Below are 23047 nucleotides of genomic sequence, written 5' to 3'. Positions count from 1 at the left end.
TAGATAGGTATACAAGTGCGAAATAAAGTAACGTTTATTTCACAGTATCAAAAAAAGTTAACAACTTCACCATTGAATATCCCACAACACTTTCCAATTTAATTGATTCACGTCCAAAAACAGTAACCCTCTCGGCGAAGCGGACCAACCATGTAAGCCCGACAACCGTTCTATTCGAATGCATAAACCGAGCTATGAACTAAGCAACATGAAAACTAAATTATAAAATATTACATTAAAATACCAATTTGTATCTATATTGTTGTGTAAAAATAACTTACATATTGCTGATAAGTGACTTTTCTTAAACATAGTAGCTTAGATTTAAGTTTGATAAACGAAACATATCATAAGCATTGTAATGCTACATTTCTTATACCAATGTCGTTAAGGTCAGCAGTTGTTTGTTTACAAAGCTCTGTATACGAACATATATTTCACAGTGCCGAAAAAAGTTCACAACTTCACTTCCAATTTAATTTATTCACGTCCAAAAACAGTATCAATAAAATTAGTGGCGTCAGTCTAACCCTCTCGCCGAGGCGGACCAACCATGTAATCCTGGCAACCGTTCTATCCGAATGCATAAACCCGACAGCTCAAACGAACGACCCATGAACTGACGTGAAAAATATTCTTTGGCTAACTTTTTACGATACTATTGGGTGCTGGATTATGGTTCGATTAAAATAAAAGCTTTTTAGAGTTATAAAAAAAAGGTTAGTTTTAAACCCAGATGGTCTTAAAATTATAGAGGTGTAGATACTATAAGTATTGAATTAGAAATGTTTTTTGAAAAGCCTTGAAACACATGTGGTAACCAAAAGTTCGATTGGATTACAGTCCCTATAAGTGACAGTCACAGGCAGTATTTGCTGATATAAATAAAAAGTATTTAATACAAAAATATTGGTACACTACCTTTTCCGTTGCAGTAATACTACCAGCGATCGAGGTAACTACCTCGCGCACCAGGAAAAAATTAGCCCACGACCATTCATAGACTCTATACTATTAATTCAGCACTTTTGGCGTGAATGCTGGACAAAGATAGACAGAGTTAATTAAACATTCACAATATTAGTAGGTAGATTGTACAATCCATCTGTATCATATTTTACCTCTAGAAGCTGTCAACATCACAAACTTTTCAATGAACCATTCCCAATTAAACAGATTCATACCCATGTGTATTCTACTTCCTAGAATCCCGTAGCCAATTAAATTCAAGTTTCATACAAGTGTGTGTGTTATAATATTCATAGAAACAATTACTGGTGATTGCACAATATTACCCGATAGTGTAAAAGCTCCCACGCAAGTATCGAATGTTCGGGAAATTTCTATGGAACATTGATACCCTGAAATTTTTTTGAGAAGAATTGAAGAATTGAATTCTTATAGAATTTTTTGTGAAAGATCGGTAGGTATAAACTCAAAATAATGCAGTTTAAAATAAATCTGTAAGTCCTCCATAGTATCTATATTAAATAAAGTAAGGTAAGAAGTTTATGTGTATGGTTTACCTACGTAATAGTTATAGTTCAGGTAAATTTTTGCACTTTAGCGAAGTCATACTTTTCGCATGTCAATGACCTTTTACTATTTGTATGAAATCAATCACTCTTTTAAAAGCAACAGCATAAAAGACCACAGATAAAATGGTATATCGGCTGAAGAATGATGATAAAACTAAAAATAAACTATAGCAATCGCAAACCAATAATAGTACCAATTGCATTAGTAAATTGATCACAGCAGTTTATTTTTATACCCACACCAATACTGAAGTATTTTAGAATAAGCCAAAGAAATAGCAAGATGCAATATGACTACATCTAAAAATATGTTGGAGATTTGCTTGACACTAAAAATGTTGACATTTTACAGAACCTCCCACTTTAAGGTTGCGTAATTAATAATAGAAAAATATTGTAAGGTAAATCTTATAATATTTATGACTCTAGCTATTTGCCGCGGTTTCAGCCACGTCCCGCCACCAAATAAAGAGTATGTATTTTCTCAGGCTCTAGAAGTCTAGATCATCCCGTTAATCAGTTCAGTAGTTTGACGCTAAATCGCAACAAATAGAGTTATAATATTAGTAGGTAAAGATGATGATATAACTATTTCTACCGCAAAAAATGAGCATTCTAAAAATCTATGTACGAATCGAATTCGTTAATTAGGTACCTATCTTGAGAAAAATCTTTGTAATCTCACTTTGCATCCATTCAAAGTTTTACCAAAACGAAACTACTGTTTTATCTGTACTACGTAATTTACGTGGGTTGTACATAAAGTACTTAAGCGTAGGTTGTTATGATAAATTTTAAAGGAGCGCTTCTAAGAGCCCGGGGCTCTTAAATAGTGTAAATTTTCTTTCCACTGTGTTATACAACGTGTGCTCTTGAAGCACTTTGATCTCTAAATAGGTACATATTACTTTGTACAAGAATTATTTTATACAAAAGGATGTTATTTAATCTAGTATGTGTTTTGTATTTTTGGTTGTATTTTAATTTATTTATTTTATCGTAACTTCTAAATTAAATGTGAGAAAAAGAGAAAAAGGTTTGTCTCTTTTGTCATTGAATCAACTTTAAGCTTGTGTTTAATGAAAAAGTAAATGTGAAAAAACCCTATATTACTTGAGTTGATGAAACAAGGGTCCTAAGTTTGCTTATTTAAATGAAAAACAACTGCCTTTCAAGTGACATACTAGTGACATTCAATTAAAGGGGATGATTTGGGTTCTATTCAAAAAAAGGATTGCGTGTTTCAAACAGACCTACATATGTAAACGATTTTTAAGCAATGGTCGAGCTATTCTAATTATTCACTCGATTTTTACAGATGCTAGATAAGCCCCTAATAAGTAAGTCTGAATGTTGACTAAGTTTCTGAAAAACAATATTGCTATCGCTAACATTGTCTGATCAGAGAGCAGTCCATATTAAATCAACGAAGAATAAAAACTACCACTAAGGCCATCTATCGCGGAAGACTGGAACCACATACATTTCTCGTAGACACATACCCCGTCATATGATATACAAATGTAGGGTACCAATAAGGTCAGGGTTAAAGGAGAATACTTTTTTACATAATAGCATGTAACTTATTATTTCTTGAATAAACTTAACTGATAATTAGTTATGCATATCCTTCATCTTCACTGTACATTTCTACAATTCTTCTAAAATCTATCTATATGTATACATGTAGATAAAATAAACAACAAAACCTCTAGCACCAATTCTAAAACCTCTGAACCGTACTCAAACTGTCACGAAAAAGCATCAGCATCAAAAAAATAATTGCGTCAATCCTAGCTCTCAAAAACATCACACAACATTTCATGAACGAGTACCTATATCCGCATTGCGTAAAAGTCATTCCGACTTCAACAGCTGTATTCAAAAGAGCTCTCTGTCGATCAATGATGTAAATGATAGATGTCCCGAATAATATCGTGGAATTATTGAGAACTCTCGACCTCATCGGCTCATTCCATTTTCAAATTCGTTCACTCAATACACGGAGTAAGGATGCGAGATCAACATGAGCAGAGATACCATAATGCAGGTAGGCCAGGCTCCTTTTTGTAGGTCAAATTCGTACGATGTAAATATATCGCTAAAACAATCAGTTACGGGTGAACTAACGAGGCGTTTGTCAACGATTTTTGATATCACTAAAAATGGTCAAATCCACAAAAGGTGTATAAGGGCGAAAATAGTAACGTTCCTCGTCTCCCGCATTTTAGTGTGCTACTTTCGTAGGCGATTTTCCGTTATGGCACCTCCGCTAGTCATTTTGTTCTCCATGACTCAATATTATAGGGTCATTCTTTAGTGAATTTTGACGGATGATGAATGATTGATTTGATTTTGTACAACCTGTGCTCGACGGGGACTGTCGAAACTGAAATCTGGTTTTCAATTTAGTTTGTGTAACGTTCAAAATTTATGCTGAACAATTAGTTTGATTAACATTAAATAGCTACTGTTATAGATAGAAATTCTGTTGTGAAATATTTGTGACTTTCCTAAATTGATCATTTGATTTTACATTTATCCTGCTAATGATATTATATGGTTTGTTTATGACTTGTTTTATGTACTTCTGATATAAATGCTCAATAAACGAAAACCTCAATTTAAATATAAATTCAAAACAAAAATTCAAAACACAGCATAAATAACACACCCTTTTAAACCTAGACACCTGACACAAACATTCATAAAAAAACCTACGTACAGTTCAATTCAAATAAACCAATATCGAGTGGTGTACTGGAAATAGGAATCGAAAACAATAAGGTAAGGACTTTTAAAATTGAAAATGAATAAAAAAAAGTTACGCGTCGCCGATACGATTTTTTATTCATTCAAATTTTCAAATCCGGATCGGTATGGGCGAAACATCGAAACGTCAGTCGATCTACGTTTGAATAGAAAGTATTTTACGAGTAGCGTGTAGTGGAGCCCGGGCTTACTGTCCAGTCAATTCGCGAGGGATAGCGATGGCACGCTGCAAAATAGAGAATTTGTTTCTGTAGTGTGCACTGGTCTAAGTTTGTTTGAGTTTTGTTTTTGTTTGATTGGGTGTTTGATAAGACTGTGTTGGTTGTAGTTTATTTATTTATATAAAGGAAGACTAACAGTTGTAGGTAACTGTGTCATGAAATTATAATTATATAAGGCAGTCTCCAGTTTATGTAGTAAGTTAGAATTTTGACAGCTTTTAGTGATAAAAACACTATATCAAAAACATTAAGTAGGTTATTTCTAATCTAATGAACAATTTTCATATAAAAATATAAACTGGTAAAACACGATAAACGTTTTAACACTGGTTGTTTATAAAGCTTTTTTTAAAACCTTTTATTCGAATTAATATCAAACACACAAAGCCAGGAAAGTTGAGGTATATCTAGATCTTATGTTCATCAAATCTACATTAAAAAATTATTGTATTGCACTTCTTAATAGCTAACAAAATCTATCGCAAACACAGGACGCTTAACCGAAAACCTACCAAAAAATATTACATTCCACCCTGTATTCACTTGAGCAAATAAAATAACACGATTCAGTATATATTTATGTTATAACAGGGAAGAGATACAAACCACGATATTAACAGAAATCTCGAAATACTTGTACGGAAGGCATTTTCATCACACTGCGATAATATGGAAAGCTCACGACATTTTTTTTTTATTTTAGTTTATGCATTTTATTTTTATGTAGGCGAAGTAGGTTAATGGTTCTATGCATGTGGGTCGTTTGTTTATTTTTATGGGAATAGTGTAGGAGGATGATAATATTGTAATCCATAGTGTAGGCCGTTATTATAATCTATAGGCTATTTTTATGGGTACGAATACTGCTACTTATTTTGCGAGTTGCAGAAATCTTTTAAATAATAATACAAAATCTTTTAAATCGTTCCGGTTCATTCCATAGTTTGTATCGAAATTATTCGAAATGGTACTAAAAAACTGACCAAATGCGAAAGGCACTCTGTCTCTCTTTCTAACCTTAAACCAGAACTCCTAATCTGATGTGAATGCAATTTGGTACACACATAGTCTGAAGCCTAAGAAAGGACATATTTATTATAGGTCATTTTGATCCGGATGAACGAAATAGTACCTTCAAGACACAGGTGGGACCCAAGAGATCAATTTGGATTATTAGTTTTAAAGCTTATTTCCTAAAATCACCCTTTGTGTAGTTGTCGGTTCAGCTTTTTTTAATACATCGAGGTTTTAAAAAATGTGCCTGAATATTTCGTAGTGCCAAAATATGTCGGTTTCAATGTTATTTGTTACACGTGCTGTCCCAATTTTATCAGTTAGTTTCAACAAAAAATTGTACACGTGCATAAATATTTTTCTAGGGCGATTTATTCAAAAGAGCAATAAGGCGTACATTTTCAGACCTAGGTTTTGGAATACCACCTATCAAACCGGGTTCATATGAATTATGGCCTTCTTAGTGTTCACCATATGTTCAGTAAAAAAGAGAAAACTATACCTGAATGTGTGTAGCCCTATAAGTTTCCCCTGTGTTCCTCTTTATGGTGATAGTAGATAATGTTTCAGTGTCCCAGATAGTTTTAATAAACAATTCTATCCTATTGACCTCTCATGCTGTACAATTTATGCGTTGAACAGATTAATAAGTCATTTGACAAACTTTTTTTGGGGGAAATTGATTTTCTCACGGCTTATTAGGCCCAAATTGTTAACAACATTGTTAAATCTCCAATTTCATACCAAATTGCAATTCAGCCAATCGACAACAATTCTGAAGTCTTATTGAATTTAAACAAAAGTAATTATTTGTACAGATGTGGCAGAACTTTGAGCGTAAAATTAATAAATTAATTCAAGAAGTTTACGGTTACTGAAGAAAATTTAAAATTAAACAATGTTGGTTCTTTTGCGCCATTGCACTTGACAATGTGGGCGTTCTGTATTTTTAGTAAATGTTAAAATTGGATTCCCAATAGATTTTTTGGGTAATTAATAAGGTATTGTAGTAAACAAAGTTGGAAAAATATCACTTTATGTTTTAAATTTGTACAACAGATGCTTTCGAATTGGCATGAATCTCATTTTAGCACAAAAATTGCCGGTTCGCGTACACTTTAAAAATGCTCACACGCAATTTGCTAAAGCGAGTAGACTAGAAGTACCATTCGTGTGCGTCACGGTGCTGAACACCAGTAAAATCCTTCCTTAGGAAGTAAGGTGAACGTTAAAGCAAAATAAATACTTATCGTAACAAATCCTTTATTTGGTTAAACATAATTCCTGTATCAAAAATATCTTAGCACTCACATACTCGTGCTTATTAAGAATCGGGGTTGATATACTCAGTTAAGTTCATTCCACCTGTAAATAAAATAATCGTAAACTTAGAAGTTGTAAATTAGTTTTGAAAGCTTATTTAAGTTGAGATAATTAGCCTATATTTCCTTTGCTACTAGAACTAGAACTAGGCATGTTTTCAGAAAATCGGCACAGGAAATTAAACCAGAATATGTATGAACAATTGTTTAGTAATTCCACCTTTCATATCCCTATAAATAATATCCAAGTTTCTCTAGTTAATAACTTAAATCAGTTCTAGATTTATCGAATACCAAGGAAACTACTTTGGCGGAAACAAGAAAATTTTAAATAAAAAAAGTATACCTATCGTAAAAAATATATTGAGATATGAAAGTCTCCTTTATAATAATCCTTTTAATATTATATCTAATATTATAAATGTGAAGGTTTGTGAGAATGTGTGGATAATAATATACGTTTGTTACTATTTCACGCAAAAACAGCTGGACCGATTTGGTTGAAATTCGGTATGTAGTTATGTGATACCCTGAATTAACACATAGGCTATTTTTTATCAACACACCACGCGAGGGAAACTAGTAAGCTAGTTAATAATTCGCCTTTGTCTACTTACTGTGAGCAGCTTCAACAGAGAGTCTGAATAGTACTAGAAGTAGTACTAACGCCCCAACGACCTTGACATACATCTGCAAAAAAACCATATCTATATCTTCTCTAGGTGCCATCGAGTTTTTGTCTGTTCGTGATCGTTATTATTTCCATGTGGTTTTCACCAATATACAGATACCGATTCATGAAAAAAACGTTGCCTTTGTACGATTTAATAACTCGTTCACAGCCAAGTTAGGCTGCTAGTAAATTCTACAAACGAAAATTCTATTCTACTAAATATTTGATTATTTGTCAAACATGTAATTTTTATATATTTTCCTATATTTATTTATTTCCTATATATACTTTCCTGCCAATGATACATAATCTATGTACATAAATCAAAAGAGCTTTTGACAGTTAATCAAACAGCATGTTCAACCCATAGATATAATATTACTAAACAAGATTGCGCACGCTCAAAATATATATTTACGAAAATGAACTCTATTCTAACGCAATAAGGTACTAAATTGGTTGCATAATACACAGAGGCAAATCCGAGCCGAGAGGGATAGTTCGAACCGAGGCTGTTTGTCTCTTTCTAACACCTTGCCAGCATAAAAAAATGTTGTGATCAAAAGTTTTGTCTTCCCAAAAACAATTGAATCACTTATATTTTTATCTTATTTTAACAATTGTAAGTCAACAAATTAATAACAATCGCATTAATTTATTCATATTTATTATTAAAACATAAACAACATAAATTTTTATTTTGCTTTTTTTTATTTTCTAGCGGTAACCCTGAACATTCTTGGCGCGTAATCAGCATTTAAAATTTTGTTTATATTTTTTTGTATTAAATCAATTTAAACTATTAAAATGGTGAAAAAGTGTTGCGTTTCTACTTGCAAAAGTGAATCCTATGGTGGTTGCAATATATCGTTCCACAGGTTAGCTAATAATAACATTTTCGTAAACCAAAAAACTAGGGTGCCCATGAATTCTTGTAACGAGTCAAAATATGGGTGATGGATTTTAAAACTGTTGTACTATTGTTATAGCTTCCCAAAAATGAAGAAAGGCGACATAAATGGCTCAGCAGTCTATATATGAAGTAGAAATACAAAAAAAACAGTCTTCACTTCGAATTTTCTTGCTTTTATACTGCTAATTTCCGCTAATTATTAAAAGCCTTTATTAGTATCTTAAGGTCACAAACTGCGTAAGTTAAAACTTCAATACTAATCTGTGTTTAATAATCTTAGCAAATTCGGATTTGTCTCACATAGCTTAATCTCATAGTCACCCTATTAGAAAGGGACAGACAGCCTCCGTACTAACTGTTTCACTCGGCTCGTTTTTTGGGTTTATATGCGCAGTCCTGTTTACTAATATTATGTCTATGGTTCAACCATAGACTATTTATAGGACTATGTTACCTCATTTTAAGTCATTTTTTTTAAGTACACATTGAAGCGTCAATTTTCACAAATGAGGGTTTTCGATACTTTTTCTGCCGCCAGGCGGCGCTTCGTATGCGTCAGGTCCAAACAGCTGTCAAATAGTATGGAATTGTAGGGTCGGAACTTATTGTTTATTGAAATTCTGTTATATTGGAAGTGTTATTGATTTTATTATGGACTACGGTCAGAATAAGGTTTCCGAACTAAAAATTGAGCTAAGAGAGAGGGTGCAAAAGTCACTGGTACTAAGGAAAAGCTTGTTGAAAAATTTGTTAACACAATATGATTTAGTTTTTTTTATTTACTCAACCTCAGTAGTAAAACAATAATGCAGTGCTTTAATTATAAAATAAAAAAAAACACTAAAATCGTTCACTATTCATAGTAAAGATAAGCACTTTGACAGTTACCTGGACCTGACGACTCGGTGCTGCCACCTCGTGGACGCCATTTTAGAAAACCCTCATTAACATGAAGTACTTATATCATTTATTAGTCAATAAAATAATTTTATATTCACCGATCAACATTTCACAATTCAGTTACGGTCAAAATATTTTGTTAGTTTTTCGTATCGAATGCTGTTCCATTGAATAGTCAAATAAATCAAAATAATTGTAAAATAATAACATACCTTTTTATGAAAATATGTACAGTAAAAACAGGTTCGATTCGTCCGAAATTCGGTTGAATATTGATGGAAAGGAAATATCGGATGCTTTTGTACTGTCAAGTTTATTAATACAGGTGATATGATAGAATAATGTTGTTTAAATTGAAATTGAAAATGAATTGACACAATGATATCAATGTTTGTATGCATATTGTAATTTAATCATGTGTAAGAATAGTAATATTGAAATTGTCAGTTTTTTAAAATGCATTTCGTGGTTACTTTCATGCACTATATTTCAATAACACAATTTTATAGCATGGAAGATACCATGATACTTCAAAGGAACTTTATTTAATGTAAATTTTTAACAAAAAAAATTAAAGGCAAATCAACAAAATAAACTGGTCATTGTGGCTATCATTGTTCACAGTACCGGTAACTGAGATACAGAAGCGTGGTTGATAAAACATAAAACATTTATACAAAATTAAAAATCTATATCACTTTTACGTCAACTTCAATTTGGAACCCGAAATATGCAAATTACCTACTGAATGTCATACTCTTCACTTATGCAAAGTTTTTTTAATGAAAACATTTACTTAGTTCCAGACACTGTAAATAGACATTTAAATAAGTTGTTACACATTATTTACATAATGTCTTTTTGAGAGACACGTGTAAGGTAGCAGTAAAGAGGTTGAATGTCTAGAATTGACGACATTGAGACAAGCCAAAATATTTACCAAATATTTGATTACTGAAGTACATAATGCGGTTACCTATATGTAAACCAAATTTTTTATTTTTATACCTGAGTAAAAAGCTTCTACGCGCATCTTCAGAATCCTTTTCTCTGAGTTACCTCTCTCCATATTAAATGTCATCGCCAATTAGTCCTATCGGTTTAGCATAACAGCGTACCATGACTGTAGTAAAAATTACTACTTTACGCCATGTCTATTTTATCGATTCTTATACACTACATCTGTTACTCTTCTTCGGCATATCGCTATCAGACGTAGTCCAAGGTATAGGTACTGGTCCCGCCGGGGCTGCGGGTTGTTCGAAAGAGATACCGCGGCCCTGGTACATAAAAGGCCCATGACGGAACACGACGGTTTTTAGTCAGTAAGAGTCTGACACTCCCTCTCCGCTGCTAACCCACAGCGGAAGGGGTCATTTGATGATTTTTGACGTCGTTAAAAAAAAAAAAAAAAAAAAAAAAAAAAAAAAAAAAAAAAGGTATAGGTACTGGTAGTACTTGTAAATCTATTTAGGTATCTCGAAAAGAAGGACACGTGCCACCGAGCTACCGGGATTAACACCCCAAAACAAAACACAATACTCCTTTTTCATCACAGAAAAAAAACTCCAAAAAACTCGTATGCTTAAATAAGTCAATTTCCCCGAAAATTTGAAAGTAAAAGATTACAAAGGACTTTGAATTAAATTGTATTTACATAATTTAAGCAACGCAGGTGCTGCAAACTCGAAAGGGTAAAAAAGTTGAGTATACGCGCGGTTGCCCCTTTTAATTCAAGCGTCTGTCGTGAAGTTATTTAGGCAACGTTTGTACTTTCTAATTTTTTGGCTAACGCTGTAAACGAGAAGTTTGTACGTAGACTACGCTAGATTCTATGTTAACTTTGCTTGGATTAGTTTCTAAATTTAGTACATGCCTCGGCATACATAGTTAGTGCACATGGGTTACAGTTTATTAGGCCTGAGGTCATCCTTGCTTGTTTTATTAATGCGGAAATGAGTTAGTTTCTTTCTTGACTTTAGGTTAATTATCACGTCTTGTAGCTGTTATATCCATCACTAATTTAGATCGAATTCTACTATGTTTGATCGCGAATTAGCTAGTAATTTTAACTTGTAAGACAAATTCTTTACATTTAGTAGTGGTATTCAAAATTGTACTCATAATTTTCAGACAAATATGTTTTAAAACCTCCAACAATTCATAAACAAAGTATTCTACAAAAGCATTGACCATGGAGGACGAATAACACCATCCCGCATTTGCAGTGCAAACTGTACATGCCATAGTACTACTAGAACTAAAATTTTTAGACATTCTGACGATTCTATAGATATGTAGACAACCAAAGAGACAAAATATTGTGTTGCTGGGGAGTTTGTTGCGCCACTTCTTCTTCCCAGCAATAAGACATCGGCAGTGGTAAAGGGTGAGGCGTTTTGGAGGCTGTTATTAGAATTTAGCATAATTGCTAAAGAACAATGTCAGACGTCCATAGTAACTTAGGCTTAATAAAAATATTTCATGGACAGTGAAAATTCTTACAGTTTTTTGTGTAGTTTAATGTCAGAAGCTTTTCTATGTTTTCCACTTTTGCATTAAACTTCTCAAAACCAAATTATTCAGACATTGTAAATTGGAGGTTATTTCTTTTTACAGAGTAAATTAAACAAAAAATCTACAGTAATTGAATAGTTTTAGATAACAATTAAATATTTTATAAGAAGTTAGTATTTTATATTTAAATTGTTGTAGTAAAGAACTTTGTGTCCGTGAGAATTTAGTTGTTCTTTACAGCCCAGTCTCATTGAATTACTTAATTGTTATACAAGAAAGTAATAACCAGTTGTTTTCCTAAAACATAATTTAAAGTTTTCTGACACAATAAGGTATTTCTTGTTGCGTAGTTTTCTCTAAAGGCTATTTCGTAAAATTTACTATCCGAAACATAAATCTGGCGAGCAAAGAAACCTTATCTTTTGTAGAAAACACGGGTTGTATAGAAATCTTTTTTAGAATTAAAGAAGCGAGTTCTACTAAATCCTGCTAAAATGGCTCTGAATTCAGGTCAATGAAAATTCTTTATTCTCAGAGAAATAGATACAACGTTAAATGGTCGTTTCATATCTTTATAATTTGTATCGCTTCATAACTACATTATTGAATTAATTACGTATTTTTCTTTAGTATGTGGTTGAAATTGCTTTCTGCTTTCAATGAAACCCGAGAGAAGCAGAAAAGTTAGACAGGCATCGGTTCACACTTTCTCATTAAAACGCAACAACATTAGGTCATAATGCTAGCTAATGTTTTAAATGCGAAAGTAACTCTGTGTTTCTTTCACACAAACTACTAAACCACCTTAAATGAAATGTGGTTCACACATTAATAGTCAAGAGCTCCCTTCAAACGGGTGAAATCACAGGTAGAAGCTACTTCCATATAAAAATATCCAACAGTAAATACAGAGCAAACGAAACAAAAAACACACTGAACCACAAAGAAAATCGAATCGGAACTGGAGCAACATTTTAATTTAACAAATGGCAAGTTCCGAGAACTTGAACGTCGTATAAACATGGCGGTTGTTTAGACAAAAGATAAAAGATAAGGGAAGGAACTTGTAAGCTGGTTGTTTCCCGCAATAACGTTTTACGCAGCTCTCTCCTCGAGCCAATATAAGTTTTCTGTCCTATCTTTGGTGAGCCAGGCGGTACTGCAAGCGGGGAGCGTTTGGTTAAGCGTGGAATATTATAATGGTTAGACTTTTAGTTCGAATACAAGAAAATATGGGGCACTGAAGTTTATAGGCAAAAATAAAACGGTCATACAGCGCGTGATTTCTTTTACATTGAATTAATTTATTCCGAAAAATCTGTTGCCAATGTTCAAAATACAGAACAACCCTTATTACTTTATTTCACAGACATAATATGCGCATACTATTTAACCACTTTGCTGTCCACGTTGCAGACACAATAGTTAAACAATCTGTGTGTATCACGTATGACTTACTGGACAAGGAAGTTGTTAGAACCCCAAACACTGTGATATTTGGAATCAATTTAAGTATATGACGAAAGCTGAATCATTAACTCGACAGATTTCATCTTGTATCTCTCTTCACTATCTCTTTTTCTATTCTCTTTTTTTTATATCACACTATAACACAATGCCCCATTACTCGTAAAGCTGCCAACACTATATTAAACACCCTCCGGTTCATTATTCTCAAATCACTCGTTAAAACCATGCGACATTTAATCTCGGATAAAACCAAGTTAGGTGAGTTATGTTCCGCTACACGAGTCATGATTTTATGTGTGAAGTTTTAATTTACGTTTCCAGTGATTGGGTAATTGGACCCATGAAGTGATGTAGGTATGTGTTTATAAGCTGTATAAAGGTTAGGTCAGAGTTTTCAGGATGTTTTCTCGTGAAATGATAACAAAAGAAGATTTTTTTCGCACTAGCTGTTTTCCCACTGGATTTTTCCGAACGACGCCACTGGGATACGGGCGGAAAATCCGCTGATGTGAAATCGCTGTTACAGCATTTTAATACTAGCGTATTTCCCGCTTTTGTTGCGCGCGAAAAGACCGCCAGTGCGAAAACGCTGTTGTTTATTTGTTGCCATGGGAACTAACAAAGTCCTTATGTTTAAATTCGGTAAAAATTCCCGGAAAACATAACAGCACAACATAGAGAACCAACTTTAATTTATACGTACCAACTCCGCACTATGTATGCCATGATCCGGCGAAGATTATGCAAGTTTGCAAATAGTTGACGGTCTATGCACTTACCTACTGCCTAACTTCTAGTAATTGAAAACTGTCCAAGTTAACCGGACTTGCCGACGTACACTTGAGTGCATTCGCTGGTAACACAAATATTGGAGCTAACTCCTTCATTGTGTTTGGGAGTTCATTGATTGAATAATGCGAATTTAGAAAGCATGTAATCTACTTATTTTATGAGAAATCATCAAATCCCTCCTACTGTGGGTTAGCAGCCTGAGGGACTAGACCAGACTCCCACTGACTAAAATCCATCATATTCCTTCTTAGGCCTTTTATGTACCAGGGCCGCGGTACCTCTTTCGAACAATCCCGCAACCCCGGGGCACGTAATCCACTCTGTTATAATGCAATGAGCAATTAATCGCATGTATGTATCATTCTTCTTCTTCCTACCCCCTTCGTAATTCCATCTGGAGTCAGCGCAATATGAGTTGCGCATCGACGAAGCATGACGAGTTCCTCCGTGTTTCGGAAGCTTTGCTAAATTGGAGGGTCCCGGCTGTCATTTGAATGTCTTTGGCAGTCAATACGGGTAGTTACAAGCTATAAAGTCTGACAACTAGTCTTCCTAAGGGATTTTAGGTTGCCCAAGTATAACAGGGTTAAGGAGGTCAGATAGGCAGTCGCTCCTCGTAACACACAGGTGCAGAGCTGCATCCGATTAGACTGGAAGCCGACTCCAAAATAATTGGGAAAAGGCTCATGTCTGATGATTTGAATGTTGTGTAATTTTTATTAAAATGAATGGATAAAAAATCAAAACAGCAAGTAATTGGAATAATGTATTTTAATATGAAAATATATAAAACAATCTTGTATACATTGAGGTAAATGACATTTTATAGTAAAGTATATACAGGATTGAGCAATAGACATTGAAATAGTCCCTTCACAAAATACTATCAAAATCTTTATAAGCCTTAAGTCTTTTACATATTTTCTTTAAGAAAAAGGTAGTCTTGAATATAGATATGAAATTATTTCATTAAACTTAATTTAAAGTCGAGTCGTAAAAAATTGCATCTTTGTGACGTAAATATTATGTACAAAATCAGCCATAAACAAAGCAGTTCATTTAATAGTACCTACTTAAAATACATTTTATTACATTTCAAAGATCACATCTTCGATACAACTCTTAAATTCCACCAAATTATTTCATAACTTGGTAATGTCAAAATATTTCTTGTAAGCCTTATATTTAAATAAACCTGCAATGAACTTTGAACTATACACCATCGGAATTAAAGCTCAAAATAAGGGAACAGTAAATTCTGGATTGCTACAAAAATTCACAGTCATGATCTCACAATTTTTGGTGATAAAAAATTCACTCCATTTCCTGATACTTTCGGGAAAAAGTAAAACATTTTTATTAACTTTTTATTGCAATATTTTTACTGGTTAGTGATACTGAGGGCATATTTTTTATATTTATCGCAGAGCGGGAATATTGTAAATGGTAATATGTATATTATCTTTTCCTAAATATGAACGTAAAAAAGTATAAATCTAATAATACACCTACTTATGCCTAAAAATATTTACAGATTTACCTATGACCTTAAAATAATTGAGCCTATTATTGTTCACAGTACTTGGTACAATACCCCAATTATGAAACTCCAATTTTAAAACCTTCTCCCAAACAAAAAAGATTTTTTCAATCAAAATTCACTCTGTCGTAAGCACACATAACTTTTACTTTGAGGGTCTTTAATTACGAAAACTTTTAAATACAAATAGTACTTTCATTTTTCTTTCGTTTTTTATCGTTTTCGATATTTTCATGAACCCGTTGTATACGTGAGACACAAATTGATTTTCTATTGTTTTAGAATCATCGGCACGAATCCTGAGCGCTGACCTTCACCAGCGCAGAAGTGATTTATTAGCAAAGAACCAATCCCGAGTGACGGCTATGACGCGATGCGCTGCGGGCCAATCACCGCTTTAGCCCGCCCCCGCGCCTCACTTCATTCATACCACAACTTCATACCACAAATAAATTACCTCAGCGCAGGTGAAGGTCAGCGCTCAAGATTCGTGCCGATGATTATACAACTAGCGACATAACAGCAGTTAATACAATTTCGGGGTATCATACAAATCTCAATCTACCTAATTAAAAAAGAATTACCTATGTAAATATCACATAGTAATTCTCAATTAAAATATCGAACTAAGAATTTAACACTGAGCTACGAATCTAGTTTAGACTGACTAGTGTTTCTCGAAGATTCTGCTGAGATGTCCTTTCTTGCATTGTCACTTAGGACTGGTCGAGCTGTGAATAAAAAACATTAATAATTAGAAAAACTATTTATAAATAGCTTCCGCCCGCGGCTTTACCCGTATGGTGTGTTGATAAAAAGTAGCCTACGTGTTAATCCAAAGTATAACCTATCTACATACCAAATTTCAACCAAATCGGTCCAGCCGTTTATGCGTGAAACACACCTCCATGCATTCTCACAAACTTTCACATTTATTATATTAGTAGGATTAATTTTCACCAGTGTATAACCGTTGATCAAACTTTTGGGTCAGCAAATATTGCAAGTTTTTATTTTCATCTTAAAAGATAAAGATAAATTTTGTTAAAAAAATATGTTATAAAAGGTGTCTTGGCAACATTTTTTTTTTTTATCAGACATTTTATAAAGTCTTTCTATGCAATATTGTTGTATTTGAAAAAGAGGCCATGAATCCCATAATGCCTCCTAATCCATTCATAAGAACTAAGTCCTAACTTGAATTCATCTTAACTCATAAGGGTCAACAAAATCTTTATGCGACCCCAGAGTAAAATACTCGAATCTCATAGACTAATCAAATATTCTCAGAATGAACTGAAACCTCTTCAAAATTTTTATATGTAAAGAAAGGCGTATAAGACGAAAGGGTTTTACAGAAATTTAGATACTTATACTCGGGTGAACGAAAGGTTGTATACAAGTTCACAAGTTTATAGCATTGAAATCAGTTAAAAGGGAATAAAAATAAATTTAAAAGTAAGTAAACATTCAAAAATGTGATCAACAGGAGCTAAAGTTTGTTCAAAAAGTTGCTCGCAAAGTCAAAAACAGTGGTCCCGATAGTTGGCAAAGCAAATCTTGATTCCAATCACAATTTTCAATCGGTTTGATACCGGCTAAATACCTGATCTTTGTAATGTGCGTACTACCTGTCATCTCCAACTACTACTAACTAAATTGCGAGTCCCAACAAACTATCGACCGAATAAAAGTTTGCAGTATGTTCTCTAAGCCAGCTATTATACCACTTAAAAGGTAGCGAAGAAAATTGATTCAAAACATTTTTACAGTTCAATAACTTCACGATCGTATTTTGATTGCAGTTTTAACTTTCTCGTAACAAAGTTAAAAGTGTGATCATTGGTTTAACTACATGACTTACTGTAATTTCGAGAAATGTGCGAAGACTTTGCTCTAGAATATTCATTTTGGAACGCATTAAAAATAACTTTTAAAGATAGAATTTGTAATGGTAACGATTCGAGTAAATCATAAAGTCGTTAATATGATTTACTTTGATTGTGATATCAGTATATCAAGACTACTATCTGGACTCAATTAGTGAAAGTTTTAATTTATTTTTACTCACCAAACATCCTAAGGAGGATTTTCTCGATACCATGAAGAGGTGACTCGAAGGTCAAACATAGAAATAGGGCAAGGAAGAATGTCAGCACTATGTGAGATATCGCATTCGCCATCTGAAAAAGAACGAACAAGTTGGTAATTATATGATCTTACTCAAAAGCTGTACTAATTCAGAAGGAAGGAAAACATATTGTTATAGAGCTCTATGACATGTATCTGTCATTGATATTATATCGGGTGTGTCGTACCTAGTCACACAGTTCACTAACGTCAGTTTTCTTAAAACAGATGTTTTGTGTTAACTTCAGAGTATTACATTCAATTTTCAAACTAAACAGTTGTTTTAAGAGAAACGGACATTTATGTTACCGGTAAACTTAAGCTTCAATGGGTTCATTTAACTGTCAAGATCCTACTTTCCTATACCTACTTTGAAACACCCACAGGAATTTTCATGAAACCTAACAAGGAAAGTAATTTTATCCAAGTTTAATATTTCTTTTCCTGTTTGACAATAATTAATATTCATACAAGTAATTGAAAATGCTCTTTAATTAGATGAGGAAACAACGATAACATTATCTTAATTTTTATATTCAAATTATGTTTTTAATCATTCTAATACTATTATAAAATGTATAAATACATAAAGCATAACTTTAAAAATACTACTCTGAGGCACGGCTCAATTGTAAAAAAAAATATTTCAGTATTAAATTGACCGTTTTACGAGGTGGGCTGCTTTTTAACCGGGTGCGTATATTAATATCCCCAAGAGACACAGGTGAAACCAATGTTAGAAGTGAGTAAAATAATAAATACTTACAACTGTAAAGAAAGTGATATGTAGAGGATGCCTCAATTCTCCAACGTAGTACAACTCAACGATGCCATTCACCAAGTAAGCACAGAAGGTTAATCTTGAGAACGGAGCCAAGAACTTCCACGTGAGTAATTTTCCAATAAAACCTACAAACAAAAGAAAATTATAATACAAAGTATGAAGAATTAAGAGCAAATTAAGAAGTTATAAGTACCTACTGATTTTAATGTTGCCAATAATTTTTGAGTGAGTAATAAAACAAATTTAAATATCAGTCCTATTCATTTCGCAATAATATCTACATTGTAGTTAATAGCCTAGATAACTTTTTTATGAGTACAACTCTTAGCACTTTTAAATACATTTAGAATTGAATCGTTAAAACATGCACAAAGAATATTTGCATTTTCTTCGATATTATTTTTGGAATCTTTGAAACATTAAACAGGTGTTCCACAAGGCACTTTACTTGGGCCATTGAAGATTTAATCAAAGACATTTTACATTCTAATACAAAGAGATAAGACACAAATTCGCATATCTGCTCACCTCCATTCCCAGTAGCACAGGCAATGATAAGCCATCCATTACAGATACCCCAGGCAAGTTTGTGCAAAGAAATGTACGCTGCGGCTTCAAGGGCGCTGTACTGGTACCACTCCTGGTAGAAAATGGTCACGGAGAAGGTGGTGACGGTCCCAAGAACGAGACTGATGATCCACGCTAAGGTTTTTAGGACATAAGAGAACTGGTAGCTGAAATAACAAAAGTAAGGTCATTAGTGAAAGTACCAAATTACACTTACTTAAGAAGTAATATTTTCAATCAATTATAAAAATAATAATAGGTACGTAAAGTACTGAAAACTTACTTTTCAGTCTGAATCCGATGCAGGACATATCCAGTTAAAATTCCCATGAAATAAATTATCATCTTCATATGTGTCTTGACATAAGCTTCGTTGAAGTAAAAGTTGGAAATAATGTCGGTGAATTCTCTGTAACAAGCAAAAAAAAAAATTAGTAATCTTAATAGATTCACAAGGTATTACCAATCAAGTCTAGTAAGACTATTATACTTAATAAGAAAGAATATATGATGAAAAAACTTACTTGGCATAAAACAAAAGAGTGGGATCCAGTTTATCCTGATAGGTGATAACTGCAGGAACAACCAAAGAGATGAGGACAGCTACTGATAGAAGAACAGGGCCAAATATCCTCCACCTCCAGAGACTGTAGATGAAAATGGGTGCTATGAAGAACAACTGGGTGTCCACGGAGAGGTACCAGGATTGGAACATACACTGAAACAAAGAAAACATAAATATGTTTAAAAATTACGCAATTGTAAGAAATTCATTGTATGTATCTCATTAACTGAAACCTGAGGCTCTTCTGTTAAAAATACGCCATACATAAAACAGAGATGTTAATAGACTTTACAACATAAATTCTCATTGAGCAAATTCTTCGAAATAATTAACTGAAAATTAATATTTTAAGAGTAAACGAACTAATTTAATTTCACTTAATTAACAACATAAAGAACCTGAACACAAACACGTAACAGAAGACAAAGCAGCGAGACTTTTTGCTACATTAATTCACAGTAAAAGTATTAATAATACAGTGTACAGTGGGCAAAAAAGATAAGTACGCGAACAGCTAACTTCATCAAGTTTTAAACAGGCAAAGTCTTTGTCGTCGCTTGTCTGAGGGTGTCTAGTGCATAAAAAGATATTACGCTCACAATAAAGCGGGGAACATTATAAAACTAGTGTCGTGAATCTCGGAGAAACTTTAGTTTGACAACTCGAAAGTTTACCCTTATGAGCCTTTTTGCACTCAAGTGCACAATGCTAACTAAAATTAAGCTCTTAAAACCAATACCAATATCAATTAGCTTTAATGATATCACCATCATTATCATCGTTAGCATCATCGGACTATAAAAGCCTCTTCTCATACAGAGAAGGCATGAAGCATTGATTAGTAGGTGGCCAATCAAGGCCGATTATTGTTATATGGCAAATTGAAATCAGCCCATATGAGAGATAATTTATTGAGATACATAACCTAGTCAGAAACACCAGCTTCTTTATAAAAGAGGCCGGCCGATATGGGTGAAGATCAATCAGGGATGATTATTGTTAACTGGTGCATTGAAATCAGATTACATAAGGGATGACTTATAAGGGATGAAATACATGACCTCAGTCAGAAACACCAACTTCTTTAATCAAAAAATTCGATATACAAATTCTTCAAACTCACCATTTTATTAGCATTGACGTAGTTATTGATATACAGAATATTGGCCCACCAGGAAGACATGCATCTTTCTTGTTCCAAAAGCAGCCTGTCTTGCCATAGAGGACCTTCTCCCATTTTAGGTAACCAAGTCATGTAGAACAAAATCACGACCAAGTATGCTGGAGTAACTCTGAAAATAAAGTTAATTGTTAGCTAAAATACATCTATTTTGGAAAAAACAAGGTTTAACAACAGGATATTTTCTACCTACATATGTAGGTAAGTGCTTCTAGAAAATTGCTGTTAAAATCCACAATTTTAAAGTCTGAAAAGCGGACATTCTTATCGCAGGTCACGCACGGAGTATCAAAATGGAAAATTTTAGGTTATATAATAAATTCTAGGCACGTGAGCATCGATTGCTCTTAAATTCTATTTGGGACCTATCACACAGGCATAGACTTGTACCAGACTAATACCAATCCAAAAAATTCTAAAGTTCAATCATTTAAAATGACTAACACACCTCTCATTGGCTGGAAAGACTTCAATTCATTCAAACAGTTCTGTCGTAAACATTTTAATGGCTATTGCAAACCAACATGAAAATGCAACATCAAAGGATCTAAAGAAACAAGTTAATACTGAAAGCAAGGAAAAAACAAGCTAAGAAATGAGCTAGCTTCATAATGCTACAGAACTGCGTTGAATTAATAAGGCTTATTCCACACTACAAAGGGTACGACTTTCATTGTGTTTGGCAGCTTATTGGGTAAAAGCTTGTTATTTGCAAAAAGACGAACTAGTTACGTTTTGATGAAATCCTGGGAGCAAAGCTTTGAAGAAAGGATTTGTTGATGTATTTTCAAGTAAAATTTTTCTGTTAACTGCAATTTATTATGAAACTAGCTTACGTGAGCGTGTCATTCACTCCCTAAAGGCTCCCTACACCCGAAAAAAAAGGAACCTAATTGTTTTCTGATGTGTAAACGAACTGCAAAGTTCTATCTAGATCTGCTCAGCAATTTAGAGGTAAATACAAACTACCTTTATAATAATTGTGTGATGGTTGGTATTTGCACTTTATTTTAGAGTCACCGCATATAACTTAAAGAAGACCACAAAATGTATGGTCCTTAACATAAAAATAACCAAAAATTCTTACCTGATATACCGAAAGATTAAGATCGGAATCACATTGAGCTTGCCTCGTCTTTTCTCCAACTCAACAAGCATCAGTCTTGAGAACAGAAAAGCGCTGAGCATCAGAAACGTGTCCACTAACAAAGTGTTGTTCAGCATGAAGGCATTTACTGGTTGTCGCACCAACTGTAAAGAAAATATAAAACTTAAATACCAGGGATTCTCTTACACATTTTTAGATTTAAAAATTTTTAGTCGGCCGATAGTTTGTTTGGACTCATAAATCAGTATGAAAATTAATGGTAGTCCTATGCACATTACAAAGATCAGGTATCTAAACTTTGATTTAGAATCAAGATTTTTTTAAATGTTTGAATCCATCGGGTCAACTATCACTTTCTACCAAAGTATCAAGATCAGTTACCATAGTCTATGTTGACCTAGAAAATGGTTTACTCAATTTCACAACTTAAACGGACTCCTGATTATGAATCGAATTTATGCGTTACTGTATCCAAACGGCAGGCTTTTGCCATAATTATAAACTCTATGTTAATCCTAATAAACCTTCGCCTTGACCCTATTGGGCCATAATAATTGGAGAAGACAGCAATCTTCTACGTAATTTATTTATTTATCAAACTTTTGACTTGCTGTTTCTGGTGTTTCTACTTAACAAATGGCTATGATACCTGCATCTTTCCGGCCACACACAAATTGCCACAGTATCATCTAAATTGGTTGAGCAGATTCATTGTAATGTAACATAGATTGACAGATCTTCGTTTTTTTAAAATTGTAGTGCTCTTTAATTCTCCTTTATGAACATTTAAATAAAAACAAATGAAAGTAAACTTATTCAGTTTAAAGGTTAAATTGAATTTTGTCGTTTTCTAGGTTTAGAGCTCAAAATTGCGGAAAGACTGCTTTGCTAGATAAAGCGTTGTTGCGTTACTAGATAAAGTCATTTAAAGTTGTTTATTTTCAACCTTTTGAAGAGAAAAATATCTTATACTTTAGTTTAGTATGGACTGAATGACTTCAAAAGCCTTAATAATTTTACTTTGTTGTCAAATACTAGGTT

General features: G+C 33.4%; 1 protein-coding gene and 1 long non-coding RNA gene across 2 annotated transcripts in view; both read right to left on the bottom strand.

Annotated features, from left to right (window-relative positions):
• Positions 1-6798: 6798 nt before the first annotated feature.
• On the bottom strand, positions 6799-9627 carry LOC124632842. Its single transcript, XR_006984680.1, has 3 exons — positions 9566-9627; positions 7485-7557; positions 6799-6910 (listed from the first exon to the last, which is right to left on the bottom strand). It is a non-coding gene; the product is annotated as an uncharacterized LOC124632842 (long non-coding RNA).
• Positions 9628-14885: 5258 nt separating this feature from the next.
• LOC124632731 (nose resistant to fluoxetine protein 6-like) overlaps positions 14886-23047 on the bottom strand; it is a 50008-nt gene continuing 41846 nt past the window's right edge. The window contains exons 5-12 of the mRNA XM_047167684.1: positions 21986-22149; positions 20842-21010; positions 19678-19871; positions 19437-19562; positions 19115-19320; positions 18569-18711; positions 17744-17855; positions 14886-16403 (exon numbers count right to left, since the gene is read on the bottom strand). Coding sequence (XP_047023640.1) covers positions 16318-16403; positions 17744-17855; positions 18569-18711; positions 19115-19320; positions 19437-19562; positions 19678-19871; positions 20842-21010; positions 21986-22149 — 1200 coding nt within the window. The 3' untranslated portion in view covers positions 14886-16317. The remainder of the gene's footprint in view (positions 16404-17743; positions 17856-18568; positions 18712-19114; positions 19321-19436; positions 19563-19677; positions 19872-20841; positions 21011-21985; positions 22150-23047) is intronic.

The sequence above is a fragment of the Helicoverpa zea genome, chromosome 8, assembly GCF_022581195.2.
Source record: "Helicoverpa zea isolate HzStark_Cry1AcR chromosome 8, ilHelZeax1.1, whole genome shotgun sequence".
Classification (NCBI taxonomy): domain Eukaryota; kingdom Metazoa; phylum Arthropoda; class Insecta; order Lepidoptera; family Noctuidae; genus Helicoverpa; species Helicoverpa zea.
The sequence above is the reverse complement of the archived record's forward strand: the minus strand, read 5'-3'. Positions and strand labels throughout refer to the sequence as shown.